Genomic DNA, 17,451 nt, shown 5'->3' with positions numbered 1-17,451 from the left:
AGATGTAGTTTTCTGATTTTGCAAGGGAATCACGCAGTTTCCCAGGAAAAGGAAGAGCCTTGCTACATACATTACTATTTTTAGTATTCACTCCAGCTGAGTTTCTGAATTGTTAAAAATAAAAGATAAACAAACAGTACAAATTAAGACAGAAATCTAGAAAGGAAGAATAAACTATATGTAACATGGTTAATCTTACATATCAGCATGTTCATTAACTGTATTAAAATTAAAAAGGAAAAAAAAGAAAAAATATCGCACCCCATTTATCTTAAAAAATAAGGTTTATCTGCTAAATGTTTTGCAAGCACTGAGTGTTTTATTCAACATCACAGTAAGACAAAAAAACACGTATTGCAGCTGCAGCAGCCATCTCTCTAATCAAGAACATGCAGCACTGACACGAAGTTCATTTACACTGGCTTACTAAATTTTTGCCACTGTTGTATTTTCCACTAAGTCTACCTAGACAGGTAACTGCAATCATGTAAATACCACAGCATTAACTGTAATTAACATTTTCCCTGTGAATTTACATACACTAATATATAGCTTTAGCTCTGCAGAGAAGTAGCTTCAGACACTGAAAAATGCTCATTGAAACAGATTATCAAAAAGCAACCAATATAATCCAGTATTTCCCATGAGGAGCCTACAGACTACAACTTGAGATCAATTCCACAAACTCCTCCCAAAAAGAGCAAAACACCTACTCCAGAAATGTGGCATAGCCATATAGTCAGTCCAGTAAGCAAGCAAGATTAGATCCACTTGGCTGAAAGGGAAGGAAGAAATCCACTCTTAGAAGACTTATCTCCCACAGTAAAAGAACCTTCCTGAGAATCTGTTCTTCCTAAGTCTTGCATAAAGGTTCATAAACCAGCTCCTTGTGATTGCCATGCAGATACTAGAAGATAACTGGACACAGAAAGACAAGGGTCACACTTATAGTATGTCTTCCATGGACTTTACAGGAAAAATCTGCAAAATAGACTAAGAAAAACATCTAAATGGCCGTACTGTACCACTATCAGAAAAAAGGTGGCCAAGTTCTTCAAGTTCACCCTCCTCAACCCCCAAATCACTAAACAGGATATGCAGCAGAAGCACTTCATGAAGCATTATTCACTCCTTGAAATAAGACCAGACTAGTTTGTTTACTTTTCATCCCAACAGAAAAAGCAGCATCTCCAAAAACATAGTCAAATTATAGTAAGATTAATTTTATACTACTAATAAAAAGGAAGTTCATGAGTGGACAAATGGTAACTTGTCAGTTAGAATACTTGAGTTCTTGAGGACAAATACCAGGTCATGAAAACAATGTATCAATTCACATAATCTAGCATTAAAAGTATGACAAAAATGTTAAAAAAAATATCTTTACTATCAAATGGTTGAAAGAGCAAAATGTGGAGAATAGCAGTAGTTTGTTTTGGAGACAGTGACAATTGTACTTTCTTAGTCCTTTACAGCTCGGTGGTCTAATAGAGCAGAAGATGATGCAAGTAGTTGTTGTCTACTGAAGAACGACAATTACCACAGGGATGACAAGTTCCTTGCACAACAATTTATAAAGTGCTAAAAATTTGGGGACGCAAAGTTACACTGTAACAACAGCATTATGTATGCTGCAAGTCTTGGGCCACCAGCACTAAAATACCTCTGGAACTTCTAAAAATGGTTTATTTTTTTTCCAGCTTAAAAGTAACAGAATTGTACTTGAGAGTCATATGGAATCTGATCATTTTTATACAAAGCTGATCACAGGAATTGTTCATCTGCCAGGAGTGGATAATAGAATTTAAAACTAGTGGTCCCTTAAATTCCAGCTGTGTTAATAATTGCTATGAATGAAATAAACAGCATAAACATATCTATGCAAAAGAAGACTACTAATATTTATGCATATTAGCTTTCTAAGAAAAGCCTATTTGAAACCAATTCTGAGTAATTCACTAAGAGATTCATACTTTTGGATTAAAGTGACAGTTGACAATTGTATAAGAAACATTTGGGTAATGATCTAAAAACCGTAACAATTAAAAGAAGCCCCATTTCAAAACAGTAAGAAAAACACACCCCTCTCCAAACTTCAGAAAAATAATTTTGAGGAAAAACATCAATTTACAAAGAACAGAGGAAAAGCATAACTTCTAACCAGAAGCCAAAGACTGCAATAACAGAAAGAAAAGCAAAAGCAAACTACAAAAACTATGACTAAAGAGTCAAGGGTAGAAGACAGAAATTTTTATTGTGTACATATTGCATCATAACATTGTGTTCATCTTCTGTGAGGGAGAAAAAATGTTGATATTAATATAGAAAATACAGAACTGGTCAGCAAGTTGTTCTTGCCAAGTAGCAAAAGTAACATTTAAATACAGTTAAAATGTGGATAATAAATAATATAAGTTCACAGTTTAGAAGACTGATGAGAAAGCTAAACATGTTCATCCCTGCACTGTGTCTGGCAGGGTTTAGTCACTGAATCAAATGCATTACAGACAAAAGAAATTCTAATCTTACTATTCAGAACCCACTGCTAGCTAGAGATTGTAAAATTATTAGTACTGCAACTGGTATTTTTAAAAGATACCCTTTAGCAAAAACAAGTTATTGGCTCAACACAGGGGAAACAGATGAATTTTACTGTGAAAACCATTTGAATTTCACAAGCCTTTTACCACAGCTTGTTATATATCCAGGTTACCCTAGCATTAATAACTTTTGGATCCTGTCAAGCTAACAAATGGCAAAATGCTCTCTGAAAAAGTTTTTTTTCACTTAGAACCTTTTTCCCTCAGAATGGATACAATTTATTTGAATAAAAAAATCTGATAGAGGGCTGAATTTTTAAGAATTATTTGAATTAAATTGTTAAGTGACATAATGGTAAATTTTCAAATATACTTAGTGATTGAACAGCATAGTTATTTGTCTGGAGAGAAAACTAGCTACATTCTTCACACCAGAAAAATTAATCACTTTTTGAATGCAAAACTTGGTTTTGCATTTTCTATGAAGATGCTAATCTAGGCATCCTCAAGACAGCACTCAAAAAAACACCAACAGAGTCTGTCTAAAAGATCCTACTGTTCAGTTCCTGTAACTATTACAGAATTAAAAATTTCTTGTATCATCTAAGTGCCAACACAGAACACAGCATTATCACAGAAAAACAACAATGACCTTCACATACTTCAAACTCTTCACAGCACAGAAGAATGTCTACTTAAGTATGATGCTAGTTTTAGAAGAATATTAATTAGTAAGAGGGCAAGCACTAATTTACCATGTGCCTGCATGAAAGTGCTACAGAGTAAAACACAGTCTGAAGACCTCCACTCCAGCATTCATTTCTAGTACATAGATTTGTTTGTGCCTAATGAAAAGCAGAACATTACAAAAGTAATTAAACAGTAAGATTAGGATGAAATCAGGAACTGCCCGGAAGGGCTTCCAGCTAATTAGAATGGAAGCAACATCAACATCACTTTAAAGTTCTCATGTAATCCCACAGTGTTTGCTGGAAAGCCTCACAGCACCTGCCCAGGCAGCTAAAGCAACACTGAACACCTGAGAGAGGCCCTGAAGTGTTCCTGCCTGGAGCACACCCCTTGGCTCACCTGCTTCTGAAACACAGTGCTCACTATGAACATGCCTGTTTACTGACACTCCATAAAGCCAAACCTTCAAAACACAAGTTAAAGCTCAGGGAAAATTTTCCAACAGCAAACAGTTTCAGCTTTCCAGATTGAGGCCTTTGTGATGCCTGGCAAAATTTGAAATGCCCATGAATAATCATTTGAAATAGTAACACTGAGGTAGGACTGAAGCATAATGTACACCTCATAGTTTACTCTTACTGTCTCCCCCTTTCATGAAGTAGACATCTCACTACTGCTACCCTATTCTTTCCTCTACTTCCAAAAGCTACATGGTTAGCATTTGATTAGCACTTTGTATACTATTTGTACATTTTAAGTAAAAATTACCCATATCCAATATAACTTCATTCATGCTATATAAATATAGAAGCAGCAAAGAGAAATACCTTATTTAATTTGACTTTTTAAATATATCTTTACCCTTCTTCAAAAAGTTTTCAGAATGGCTGGCAACTGTTAAAGGTTGATGTTGTACACCAGTACGCTCAAGATAGCAATTTCTGTTACTAAGCAGGTGGATAGGCAGGCTGTGCACATGTATCTGCTTGGTCTTGCAGCTTGGTATGACTTAATCAAAAACTCCAACCAAGTCAGTTTACATAAAGATGAAAGTGAATCTGGCTTCAGATCTACAATATAGACAATTTCATACAGATAATGTCATCATAAAAAACCAGTTATTTTACCAATCTCATTTTCTACTTAATTCTCAATAAAACCCGTAAAAATTATTCTTTAGTTCTCCTTTTCACTGCAGGGGCTAAAACACTGTAGCCTGCTATAGAGTAAGACAGACAATACAGTAGCTATTTCAGTCAGGTTATGCTAACTACTCAAGACGGAGAAACATTCACTTTCAGGTATTTAATTTTTAGATCCCAGTGGAAGAAATACTGATGACAAAGAAAAACCATTCAGATTCAGAGCAACTGATTTTATTTCACTTCAGATATTCAGAGAAGAAGTTTAGAGACAATCCATGATCTCCATCTGCAGAAGAAGAGCTCTGCCATGACCTGGCAGTATTCCTCCAGCAACTCAAGTTGAAGTGGCAATGCTCTCTGATTGACAGAGAGACTGAAAGGCTCCAAAGTAAGCACCATATGATCAGAAGGGGAAAAACTACTCAAAATACCACATAAATGAGAGCACAAAAAAATAAAAAATCTTCTGAAAGCTATGTATGTATATAAAGAGAGTGACTCAATTATGAACCTTTGTAGACTTCACAGGTGTCCTGGCACCTAGAGTTTATGCCTGGTGATCCACACAGATACACATGTATTTATTTAGTATTCACCAAAACAAAAATCTTGGCCTGACCAAATCTAAACAGCAAACAAAGCACTATGGGGAACTTCAAAAGAGTAACTGTGAACACAAAAATAGTCCACCAGTTTTCTAAAGACCTGAAGGAGAAACAAGAAAATAACCCTGTCACCAGGGTGTACCAGATCAACTCAATGAACCAATCTGAATTAATACTGTCATTGGCAATGATCAATGCCGCAGGTCTAAATAGAAGGGTCAATTCACTATGCAAAGTCACATCAGAGGGTGATGAAAGAAAATGTCTGAAAAATAAACAATTTGACATATTGCATAATACTTTGCTACTAAATGAAAATGTAGGAACCCTGTAAAAAACTCTGCACAATCCTCATGATCTCAAGAATACAAAATATGTACTCAGATAATGCAGGCAAGCATCTTTTTACTGATGTCCTTGTGTTCACCTTCTTTTTTGTTAGAATAATATGGAAATGGATAATTTATTTTTCTATCTCTCCAGAGGTAAACTACAAAAAAGTTTCAGCTACTGCTGATTCCTTCTTTACCAGGCTAGGTTATGTATTCTCCCATGCTAACAGTAATCATCATCAGAAAGACACTGAATCTTTCAGCACTTTAACTGTTGAGCTACTGAACTTGTTTCCTATAAATCTGCTTATCTTTGTTGAACTCCACCACCTCCTCAGTGTTTCTTCTAACCATCTCCCATGAAACCCTCAAGTACCTCATAATCACCCCCTTTTCTCCCTCCCATTCCCCACAACTATTCTAACAGAGTAAAAAGACAGCTCAGGCTGTTAATGTTAGTGATCAGCTAATATTAAGCCAAAAAGAACAACTAGCTGAAACTAAAACTGCAGCCCTGTCATCAGTGAGGCCATGAATATGCACCTCTGATACACGTGCTAATTTTCCACACACCAATCTGTACTTTAAAAATGCCTTTTAAAACCCCTCTCTCCTTCCTATTAAGTCCAGGTGAAATTGCTATGAGTTAGAAGCTGGAGGGACTGAAAAGGGAGTGCGGATAGGCAGGTGATAACCTAAACATTCTCTTATTTTTCTATACTTTTCTAGCATAATCAAATACATTAAACAGGTCAGTTGGTATGTTATCTAACTGCATCTACAGAATAATTCAGTTACAAATACACTGAGATATTCATGTAAAGAGTCAAGCTGCTCCAGCAGTGAGCCAGGATATAAAAAGAAATTCCTTACTTTTTCTGTTCCAATTTAGATTTCTGCTCTACCATACCCCTCAACAGTCCTGGCACAGGACTCTCATCCAAAGACTCTTGAAATACCAAATCAATCTACTATTGTAAAACTTACATATCAAACATTTACTAAAAATCAAACCAGTTGATGTATGATTAAAAAAAAAAAAAAAGCCAAAACCAGCTTGAGTTGAAAGAGCTTCTTTCCAGACAGCTGAACAACCATCATAGAATCAAAAAACAAGGACCATAAAGGCACTAGAAATACTTGACACAGAACTTTGTACACAGGTAAGTCTATATACAAAATTAAATGCACTTAGGCTTAATAAACATTTATCTTAAGAAACATTTTCTTTATATGAAAACTGAACTTTCAATAACGGTTTAAGTATTATCTTTTCCCAAAAAAACCACCAAAAACAACAACAAAAAAATGTCATGTGTGTGAAAAGATATACCTTCTTCCTCCAGTTATTATCCACTTTTTAACATCTCATACTGTTAAGTTGCAGGAATGCCATACTCAGATGCAGACAGAAAAAAACAGGATTATTTCTTGTGAAAAGACACTGAAAAGCACGGAGAAACTGAGATGAAAATATGAAGAAAAGTTGTTCTGATGTTAAGTTACAAATGTTGCAATGCTGATAAACAGAGCTTTGAAACAATTAAAATCTATGACTTTAAACAAGCAAATTGTCACTGGAAAAGATCCCAAACAAGTAAAACGGAAAACCACATTATTTCTGTCAAGAAAAGAAAGATGAATTCCCACATGTAAATCAATTCTGTTTAAATCTACTCTCAAATCAAATCTCAATTTTCCTTCATCAACCCTCACTCACATCACATTACTTGTTTCTTAATGCCACAGAAGTAATTTACCGAAGTGCTTAAGCAATGGCTGACAAGCAATTGACCAGCCATCACCTCTCTAATTACCAAAGGAACTGAGGGCTTGGCTACCTTCAAACAGTGTATTTCTTATCCCTTTCTCTATACAATATCGTAAATACACAAGTGAACAGTTCAAAAATCAAAGGCTGTATGAAGATGAAGCTCTATGCTGCAACACTGTGTTAAAACAGTATTTGAGAGTGTACACATTGACCTAGAAAATCTGTGCATCTCCTAAAAGTATTTGCAGGTATGCTGTCATACAGGAAATCTAATTCAAGGGCTATCTTCATTTAGTTCTTAATTAACTTCCATAGTAAGCAGTTTTGTACTAAAAACATTGAAGAGTAGGACAGGCTGAACAACACCACCATTTGTGCCCAGCTATATATAAAACAGCTTTACTGTGATGTACAAGACAAACAGCATTACTATGAAGGGTTCCCATACTCTCTCAGAAGCAGCTGAAACTTTGGTTAGGACAACACAAAAACTATGAAACTGCTTTCAGTTTCCTTATTAAATAGATTTATGCTCAGCTGTGACAAATATAAAAGTAGTGCCTTTATGAAGGTTTGGGGTCTATTCTTTTTACTTTTTAAAACCGTTTTCTTGACTGAACAATCTCAAAATATATTACTGTTCACAAAAAGCTGGTAACGGACACTCCCATGCAACATAAACTAGATAACACTGGTAATTAAACAAGTACACAGCACCAGCAGCTGTACTATTTTTTCAGCTTACCTGAGCTACAGAATTTCTAAGGATCATAAATCATTGCAGTTAGTCACTGTGCTATTAAAGGCTTTGAGGACAAAGTTTGACACAGTCAGAAGGGAAGATATCTCAAGAAATCAGTTTGAAAACAAGCATTTGTTTTCCCAACAGAAAGTTTCAAAATTACAAATGCCAATCAGGTCATTACATTTATGTTAATTAAAGTCTTTCAAGGTAGTCTCAGAAAGCAAGTTAGTGTCTACGTTACAAAGGCAAAATTAAATAGAAAGGGATGACAGAAGAATTACCTGATGTTATTTGCATTGTGTGTAATGCTGATTGTTTACATAGTTTACTCAGAAAACTTTAAGACAAAGACAAATTCAGTTCCCTTGCAAATATCTTGGACTGCTAAGTGTGCTTGACACTCCTTACTGGCTTCATATGTGGCAACAAGAGACTAAAAATTGATCATGTACCATAACACAAAAAACCACGAAGTCCTGCTAGTAACTGTACTGTATCACTCTCTAAACTACCCCAGAAGAAACAAGAACTGAGATAAAATGTTCCTCAGGGTCTGGAAAGATCAAACAGCAGCAGGACTTAGAGAGCCTAGTCACCCATGGCAAGTAAAAAATCCCTTATGTCATTTATCAACAGCTTCTATGGAACTGAAACACTTCTTTTTAAAATTCTCATCTGTGCTTACTTTCACAGGCACAGGGCAACACAAAATAACACAGTATTTGTGTAATTAAGCTCCATCTTCCCTGAAATTATCAGATCAAATTACGTTCTCAAGCCCTGATACAGATGTCAACAATTATGGACCTCATCACAGGTCAGATGCAGTGCTAACAGTATTAGCCACCTTATACATCCCCTGGGAGCTCCACAGTCTCCTTCTTTTACTCAAAGACCTTGCCAGTATTACAACTGACTAGAAGCTTTGAAACAGAAATATTAATCAAGTTCTCTTTGTTGCAGCAGTATAAATGCTATTTTTAAGGTGTCTTTAAGTTCTATCCATTACCTACAGACATATCCAACCTCCCTTTTGCATATTTCAAATACAAGGGTGAAAGCTCCATCACTGCAGAATGCTTAAGATCTGAGAATGTGCTTTTTCTTGCCCAGTACATTCTGAATTCTTTGAATTCTTCAACTCTACCAGATACCTGGTAAACAGCAACTGCATGAGACGCAGATGGTTTGTTTGTAATCACTAGAGAGGTGCAGAATGAAAACAGCAAGAATGCAAGGGCAGCCTGGCCTCTCTCACGAGCATCTATGAGGAAAACAATCACAGACCTTCTCTAGTGGCTATGAATATCTGAAAACGGCACTCACATTTTAGTCAAACTTATTAGTCTAAATCACACTGAAAAAAGAAGCTGCTAGGACACATTTCTCACTATAGCACTGCTCTAAGCTGTGGTGTGGGACCAGGAATAATCTTTTAGCTCCCACTGGTTTTTTTTTTCCCTCTTCCAATTTAAGATGCACCAAAATCTATGAAGAAACAAGACAGACTTCCTTCTGTGAAGTAGCTGATTTTCTAAAAGGTTATTGAGATATTAAAAATACTAAATACTTTATTATATATTATACATTATATAATATTATACTATTAAAAATACTAAAGAAAGTTCTGGGTAAGCATAAAAAAGTAGGAATTCTTTATTTTAGAGTACAAATCCCAAAACCCATATAACCAGGAATTATTCCCACTAAGTATCATATAAAAAACGAAGCAAAAAGGCAGACATGGGAACAGAAATCACTGCTTAGGCAAAAGGAATGAAGAGAGAAAACCTATTGAAAATGACATGCAGAAAGAGGTCCCTATACCCAATATGGAAAGATACAGTCAAGTTTCACTGAAAGGGGATAAAGGAAGGCAAGTAACGTAAGCTTCAGTTTAAGGGCCTTAAAAAGTATCTCAATAACCCTATTGCTATCAAGTACAGTTTATTCTGCCAATCCAAGTGGAGCATTATGGAAAGAACCATGTTATTTTTCATAGGAAACTCCTAACAGTTGCTTCTACCTGTTCATCTCTCAGTAAATGATAATCTGAGACGTGCTGCTTCTTGCGGCTTTCAGAAATGCAGCTATAACTGAACAGTGCTTGTTACTAAAACCTGAGTTTTGTCTACACAAGAACTTCCATCACAGTTGGCACTGAGATTTCTACTAGTGCTTTCAAACAGGTCTGGCATAGCAGAGAAGGCAAAAGTCTGTTAACGGCCACTGCTTCAGTAGGATATCAGCAAATGATCAGTAAAACCCTGCCTACAGCAGGAAGTCACTCAACACATTTACAGTAGACTCTACACGGCACTTTGCTCACTTACTGAGTACACAAATGCATGTAGAAATGGACTGATGCCCCTCCGGCTCTCTCCCAGCCCTCACCAGACTCATTATGCAGTTTTCAATAGCAGCACTCTCCCCTTCACTGCTCCAGGTCACCACTAAAGCAACATCAACTAGAAGAAAGCCATATAAAGTCAGCCTGTCTATGGAGAGACTATAAAAAAACCTACATGCAACAAAACACGCATTTTGCCAAATTTTTCTGCCTCAACCAAAAACATCTTCTGGTGTACAGCACTGGTACGTGTTAGCAAACTGGGAGATTACAGCTCTCTGCTGCAGGAAGTTTGAGTCAACAGAACTTCTACATCCCCCTGATGAGTAAAAGTGAGTCCTGACTCTTTATGAACAAAGTGTAAAAGCTGTTTATTAAAGATTATATCTTTCATTCATGTGATAGTAGAAGAGAAGTATGCTGAGGGAATTCTGTACAGATACCCATTCCATCCTCATCCATGTCTCCCAACTCTCCTTCCAAAGTTAAAGAAAGACTATTATGATTAAAGTCTGCAAGAGACTATGGGTAAACATAGCTTGAGTTGTGAAACGACTTATTTTGTGGGTATTTTTGGTGAGGGAAGATCAGACACATAAATCTTTTTAATTTTTAATTAGCTATAATTTACACTACTCCTCATTATCCAGCCTGCCCTCTAACTTCTACTTCTGCAACTTTGTGACTCCAAAATAACATGTTAACTATGGTTTATTGACCATCAGTACTAGAGCAAAACAACATATTTATGGCTATTATTGGAGAGACTTCTAGAATCTTAAAATATAAAAACCAGTCATTTGACATTTTCTTATAATTAATTCCACAAACAAATCTGAAGTTGAATATGAAAGTTTTCTTGGGGGGGGGTTGGATGTTTTGTTTGGGTTTTTTTTTAAACTTCTGTGCCAAAAGGAAAGCTGAAAATAATCCTTCCTAACGCAATGCCTCAATTTTAAACAAATTCAAGTATTAAACAAGTATTAAAGGTCAGGTGTCTGTATCTACCTCTAAAAGATTTGTGCTCCTGAGTAAGTCCAGCAAGTAAAATCCCATGTGCTTCACTACACTATGTTATGAAGCAGCTGTAACTAATAAATAATTACTAATTAATAAATTTTCTGAAGTGGCAACTTCTCTCAGAGTTGAATAAAAGTGGTAAACTTACACTTCTTAAATGGTTTTTAGAACTCTAAAAAAATATAAACAAACCCAAAATTTATTTACTGAGGATTTATGACTGCAAAACAATTAAAAAAAAAAGGAAAACTCAAATGTACTTACTTTGATAGGAGCTGTCGAGAACTTGACTTTTCGGTCTGGCACTGGATCTTCCTCTTCAGAAAGTCCAGGAAACTCCTCATATTCACTGTCATACATATAGTCCTCCACTCCCTCCAAAATTTCTTTGCCTTCAGATTCTTGGTTTTCTGGCTCTGTGTCCCTGTCATCATCAAAAGCTGCATTCTCTATTCCAAAATCACTGAAGTCCTCACTTTGCTTTTCCAACACTTGCTCCTCTTCTTCAGTATCCCCTTCCTGCTCTAGAACATCTTGTACTTGTATAACCAGACTATCTCTTACAGATATCCCATCTCTCTCTTCCTCCCAACTGGTCTTGCTGCCATCCATAAACTCTTCTACCACTTCCAAGGCGCAGTCACTTCTCTTCCCTTCCTGTACGTGACATAAAAGCTTCTGATTCTCTTGATCGTGATCCTTCTCCAAGCTTTTTTTTTCATGCCCTGAAGTCTCATCTTGTGCAACAAGCTCTGTGCAAGTCCCCTCTGTGGGAGAAACCCAGGAGCAAACACTATCTGATGTCTGCTGAGCCTCCCGAGCAGGCACACTGCCCATATTCCACGTGCTTCTCTCAAGTACCAGTTGCTCTCTTTTGTCTTTTCCAAGTGCCTTGCTCGGCTCATCTCTGCAGATCTCAGCCACTTTGGGGAATGCACCCCTCTCCAGACATCCTTCAGCAATAGCAGATTGATTCAATGTCTGCTGACCTCTCAAAGGGTCCTGATTTGGAGAAATATAATTTTTGGAAGTTTCTTTGGATTCTTCAGTATCACTGTCACCCAGAAAGCTTTCCAGCCTCCTAGAAATGGGCCCTGCATTCAGGAATGACGATCTGGAACCACTATTAGCATGTTGCTGCTTCAACTCCTCATTACTCTGATTTTCAACTTTCTCCAGTGCAACTGGAGGACTTGCTTCTGTATTAAAACTGAAGTGGTCCACCACATTGCTGCAATCAGAAGTTGAACCACGTCTCCTCTTATCTTCACTTCTTTCACATTTGCTGGGGGAATATCTGTCCACTGAGCTCCGTTGTTTTATATTTCTCTCAAACAGCTTCCTAGTCTCTGAAAATTTTTCTGCCAGGGCAACTTTATCCAAGTCTGCCTCATCACTGCTACGGATGACTTTGTCAGCAGCAGAAGACATGGACAAGGAATCCACAGGACCGCTACTGGGGCTAGTAGTTGTATTAAGAAGATTATTTTTTTGGACAGTGAGAAAAGATGGACTACCTGGAGAAGATCCATACTCTGCTGCTGTGGCCCGGCTGATTAATTTGGTCTCAGCAGGTGGACTGCTTTCACAAGAGGTTGTGGAGGAAGAGCTTCCCATTTGCAGAAACATGTTTTTGATCTTGTGCACTCTGTTGCCGTAAGTGGCAGCTCGGCCTCGACTGTGTGGGTCACTTCCCCCTCCATTGGAAGAGGCGCTCAGGTTCTGATGCAAGCCTGTTTTATTGGAAGCATTATCAGGATTATTTACACCATCAAAAGTGCATTTGATAGCATGGAAATCAGATTTGTAAGCATTTCGGTGTGGAGAAGCACTTCTTAAAGTCCTTTCCCCCTTGCCTTCGGTTTTCATCATTGTTGAAGAGAAAGCTCCTTCCACTCCTTAAGAATGGGAAGAACAACTCGCTAGCACAAAGCTTCCACACTCTAACAGCAGGCAGCGTAGATCCCACAGAAGATCCCAAAAGCAGCCTTTCACTCAGTCAGCTTCCCTGCTCGCATTGAAACGAAACGCAGGGGACTCTACGTGGAGAGAAAGAAATCAAAGGGCGTGAATGGCCACATCGGGTGTTAACCCCAGCGCGGATCGCGGTATCCGGAAAGCCATCTGCAGAGAGACAGAGAGTTTCCATTAACTCGGGGCCTCGCCGGCGTGTGACACGAATCCGAAACTCGGGGTGGGAATCGCAGCCCAAGACGTCCCTGCGGGATAAAGCCCATTGTGTCCGCCGGGACGCGCGGACCCAGCTGCTCCCCGGGCACCGACCTGACGGCTCTGGCGGGGGATGCAGCGGCGGGCGGCCCCCACGCCACCTCCGGCTGCCGCCCCACCGCTGAGGGCCGTCCCGGGCTGGGCCAGGCCGGGTCGGGCGGCGGGGGTGGGGGGGGGCAGCGCCGGCCCTTCCTGCCGCCCGGGGGAGGCCGGGCCCGGGCCGGACCCCGCGCACGCACCGCGGCGGGGCGGGACAGAGGGGCCCTGGCTCCCCGCGCCGCCCGGAACGGGGGAAGCCACAAGTTTCGGCCCCAAGTTAGGGCTTCCCCGTGGCGGCGCCTTTGCGCCGCGGGGCCTGCGGGGCGCGCAGCGGAGCCGCCCCGGTACCTCGCCCCAACTTTCCGAGCCAGCCTACCTGGGGGCGGGGGTCCTGCCGCCTCCTTCCCCTCAGCCTTCCCGGCCGCCCAGCGGCCGCACGCACCACGCCATCATTATCCGCCGCCACAGCCGCCCGCCTTTCCTCCCTCCCTCCCACCCCCCCGCCCTGCCGCCGCCGCCGCCGCCCCGCGCTCCTCACTCCACCTTCCTCCCGCCCCCGCGGCGCGCTCAGAACCACCGCCCGCCCGCGCCGCTCCCCGGCCTCGCGCTGCTCCGCGCCCTCCTCCGCGCTGTGTCTCGGGCCCGCCCGCGCGCTCCTTCCCTCGCTCACACACAAAGAGAGGGAGCGGCGGGCGCGCCCCTGCTCCTCTCTCCCGGCGCCACGGAAGAGAGGGGCTGGGGGCGGCGGGCGCGACCGGCCCGAGGGAAGCGCCTCCCGCGCCGGGATATACCACGCCATGGCGGGATACGGGTTTCGGGTGATACCATGTCGGCGAGGCGAGCGGGCGTGGGGCAGGGTCGGTGGGTCCGTCCGCCGGGGGAGCTGGAGACGGTGGGGCGAGGGACGCTGGAGAAAGGCGAGCGCCGAGCTGCCGTAATGCTGCGCGCTACTTTCAAAGCCCGGGCGGCCAGCGCGGGGCGGAGAGCGCCAGCCCTGGCTTCACCGCAAAGCGGCGAGGTTCCCGGGAGGGAAAAGTGGTGACAGCTGCCACGACCGAGGCTCGGACAGCTGGAAGTAACAACAGTACCAAACATTCCTTTTTTCCCCTCCCTCTTCCTTTAAAAAATCAGCCTCCCTCGAGCAGGTAGGTATCAGAGCACAGGATCCACAGGTGAGGCGGTGCCCGCCCCCCGGCGTTCCTGACAGCTTCGCGCAGGAGCGGGGGCTGAGCCCGCTGGGTTCCCTCGCACGATCCCCTGGCTGGAAGTCACTGCAGCTCCCCAAGACTGGGAAAATCATGCTCGTCATCGATAGCCCTAGGCAGTAATAACCGCAGTTTTGCAAGTAGTATTCCATACGTTCAGTTCTCTCATTTGTTAGTCCAAATAAAAGCACTGGCTTCAACCTATTTATCGGTCAAAGACAGGATTGGGATGACTATTTCATTTAATTTCATTTTAAGTTCCTTCCGTATATAAAACTCACACAAAATTATTAGAAGAGCACAGAAGCGTACTGGTAGTTACCAATTACCTGGTAACTGTTGTTGGCACCTGGCACCAAATTGTGTAACAGTTATTTAGAAGTCTAAATACTTAACTCCTTGAAAAAAAGAATAGCTTCACTGGTTTATTACTCAAGTCTGTGGTGAAATTTACACATTCTCACAGACATGCCAACTGACTGGCTTAACTTGGAGTCACAAGCTTGATCTACATCTATGTTACGATATTTCACAGCTTTATCTAAAATCTATGACAGAGTTTCAAATTAGTCTTAATCATGATTTTACAATAAAATAAAATCTTATTATTGATACAACAGTCTTTCTAAAACAGAGACAACATTGTTCAGACCTTCTTTTGTGTTTTCAAACATTGCAGGAGCAGTGGGATTTCACCAAGACCTGCTGTTAGCAGTCTTACGTACACTTGGTAACACCATTTTGAATAAAATTTTAATATAGATAGTTACGCTGTAAGAGCAACAAATGTTTCATATTTTGAATATGTAGGCTTTATTAAGAGCACCTCGAGGTGATCTCCTGCATGTTATGGAGGTGGTCCTTCATATAGCATTTGTAGGTTGGGTTGAAATTACAAGGTTTAACCACCATCTTTCAATAAATAGTCTACAAGAAGCTACCAAGCAAATGTTTTTGTCACAAACCAAAGGTATGTACAAGGTTGCTCAGCAGTTTAAGCACTGTGGGCAGAGAACATTCTGCATTCTGCTCAGGGAACCTGGCAGTATATAGGAGACTGTTCAAAGAAATAAAGGTAAGAGTTCAGGAACAACAGAAAAACAAAGCCCAAAGCAGCTCTGACCACACTCAGGAAAGCCAGTGGCCTTTGTACTGGGTGCTGGCTTAAAGAGGCTGGAATAGGACAATACTTTTATGTTTTGAACTCTCCCATAAATGAGAAAGCAGGAATTGTAATTAGAGATCCTGAAAACAGATTTAATTGCATCAAAGGACTCCTATTTCTTTACAATTTCCCATACTAACTAGGAAAACATACAGGTTATTTTGCCTAGCTGTTGTGCTTAGGAAGTATAATATTTATCTAGGTCAGTTTTCTGGATTTTCTAGTGAGAAAGACTCTGAATTGCATTCAAGATGAGTGCAATGTGAATGTGAAAGAAATAATTTGTTTACGGAAATAATTATTAAAAAAGATAGGAAGGTTTCAAGATAAACATCTCTGGATTTTGAGCAAGAAGTCTGGGAAGTTGGCATAGTTTATGATTTCACCATAGTGAATAACATAGTGCAATAAAACCTGGGAAGAGTATCTTACCCGCTCAGTCTGTGGTGCTTTCCTTGAAAGATGATGAAACAACAGTGAGTAAGCAAATGGTTTGCACTGAGCACGAAGCATCTGCATTTTGTTACCTAAGCTTAGGGGAAAAAGATGTGAGTTTCAAGGGAGACCTTGGCAGCACAAAACCTTCTTGGGGAAAAAAGGTGTTGCTGTATATGAACTCATGAATCTAATGAACACAGATAAAGAGGAAAAATTTTCAAGAAAAAAATAAATAAATTGAGGGCACTTCTATGAATCCAGTTGTTAAAGGTACAGGGAGGTACAGTGTTTATTTCAGATGTACAAAAGGAATCTGTTTCAGTGATCATCACAGTTTTTCAGCATCTTCTGAACAGAACAATGATCCTGTGACTACTCTTGGTTTTACTCTTTTAAAATCCCTCTTTTGTACACACATGACTGTGCTTATGTTTTGGAGGCAATGTTGACAGAGGAACAGCAGACACTCACTATGACTTTATAGAAAATGTCTAAACTAGAACTGCACAATGAAAAGACTCAGAAGGTCTAGATGAGGGAGATGTTCGGCTGTTGGTATGAAATTACCCCCTAAGAAAGCTGCAATAATTATGTAACTACATGGGATTAGCGAAACTATCGTTTCTTAAATGGTTTGTATGTTTTCAGCTTGTAAGGATAGCCATCCTTTTATACTTTTAGGATTAATGTAGCTAAATGTAGCTAAAATGGGGCACATACATCGTGGTCTGGATTAGTACTTATTGATTCTGGTGGGTTCAATTGCTGCTGTCCATTCAAGGTGAGCATTAGAAACCACTAAGCATATCTTCCATGCCAAAGAAGGTTAAAACTGGTCTCATCAACCCATTAGCATACATTCATCAACTCACAAAAATTTTGCTCTTAAATCCTTTTAGAAACTGAAAGACTTGAGACAGCACAGCATTGCTTTGGCTGGGGACTGGCTGGTAAAGCTCCCTGCCCTGAGTGAGCAGGACACAGCAGAGAAGGAATAAATGCCTCCCAGGGCATGGAGAGCTCAGCAGCTGATATAACAGTTCAACAGTCTTAAAGCTGCTGATCTGCTGAGCTGAAAGAGCCAGAGTGAGACAAACCCAGGTCTCCAGCATTGCAAAATTTAATTCTCTGAACTTTTTAAAAGTTATCTGTTTTATCCACATATTAGCTTTAT

General features: G+C 40.2%; 1 protein-coding gene across 9 annotated transcripts in view; it reads right to left on the bottom strand.

The window, feature by feature from the left end:
- The window catches only part of LOC111932080 (neurabin-1-like), a 108,465-nt gene that overhangs the window by 26,557 nt on the left and 64,457 nt on the right, over positions 1-17,451 (bottom strand). For 3 of the 9 annotated variants that reach the window (XR_015288934.1, XM_086896685.1, XM_086896690.1), the window contains exons 1-2: positions 14,013-14,258; positions 11,466-13,325 (exon numbers count right to left, since the gene is read on the bottom strand). Coding sequence is in view for 7 of the 9 variants with exons in the window: in XM_086896685.1 (XP_086752811.1) it covers positions 11,466-13,073 (1,608 nt within the window). In the remaining 2 variants the exon portion in view is untranslated. Of the gene's footprint in view, positions 1-11,465; positions 13,326-13,845; positions 13,983-14,012; positions 14,259-14,294; positions 14,796-17,451 lie in introns of those variants that run through there. The other 6 variants (XR_015288933.1, XM_086896683.1, XM_086896688.1 and 3 more) reach the window with 3 other exon arrangements.

This window comes from Cyanistes caeruleus, chromosome 7 (genome assembly GCF_971803275.1).
Source record: "Cyanistes caeruleus chromosome 7, bCyaCae1.hap1.1, whole genome shotgun sequence".
Lineage (NCBI taxonomy): Eukaryota > Metazoa > Chordata > Aves > Passeriformes > Paridae > Cyanistes > Cyanistes caeruleus.
The sequence above is the reverse complement of the archived record's forward strand: the minus strand, read 5'-3'. Positions and strand labels throughout refer to the sequence as shown.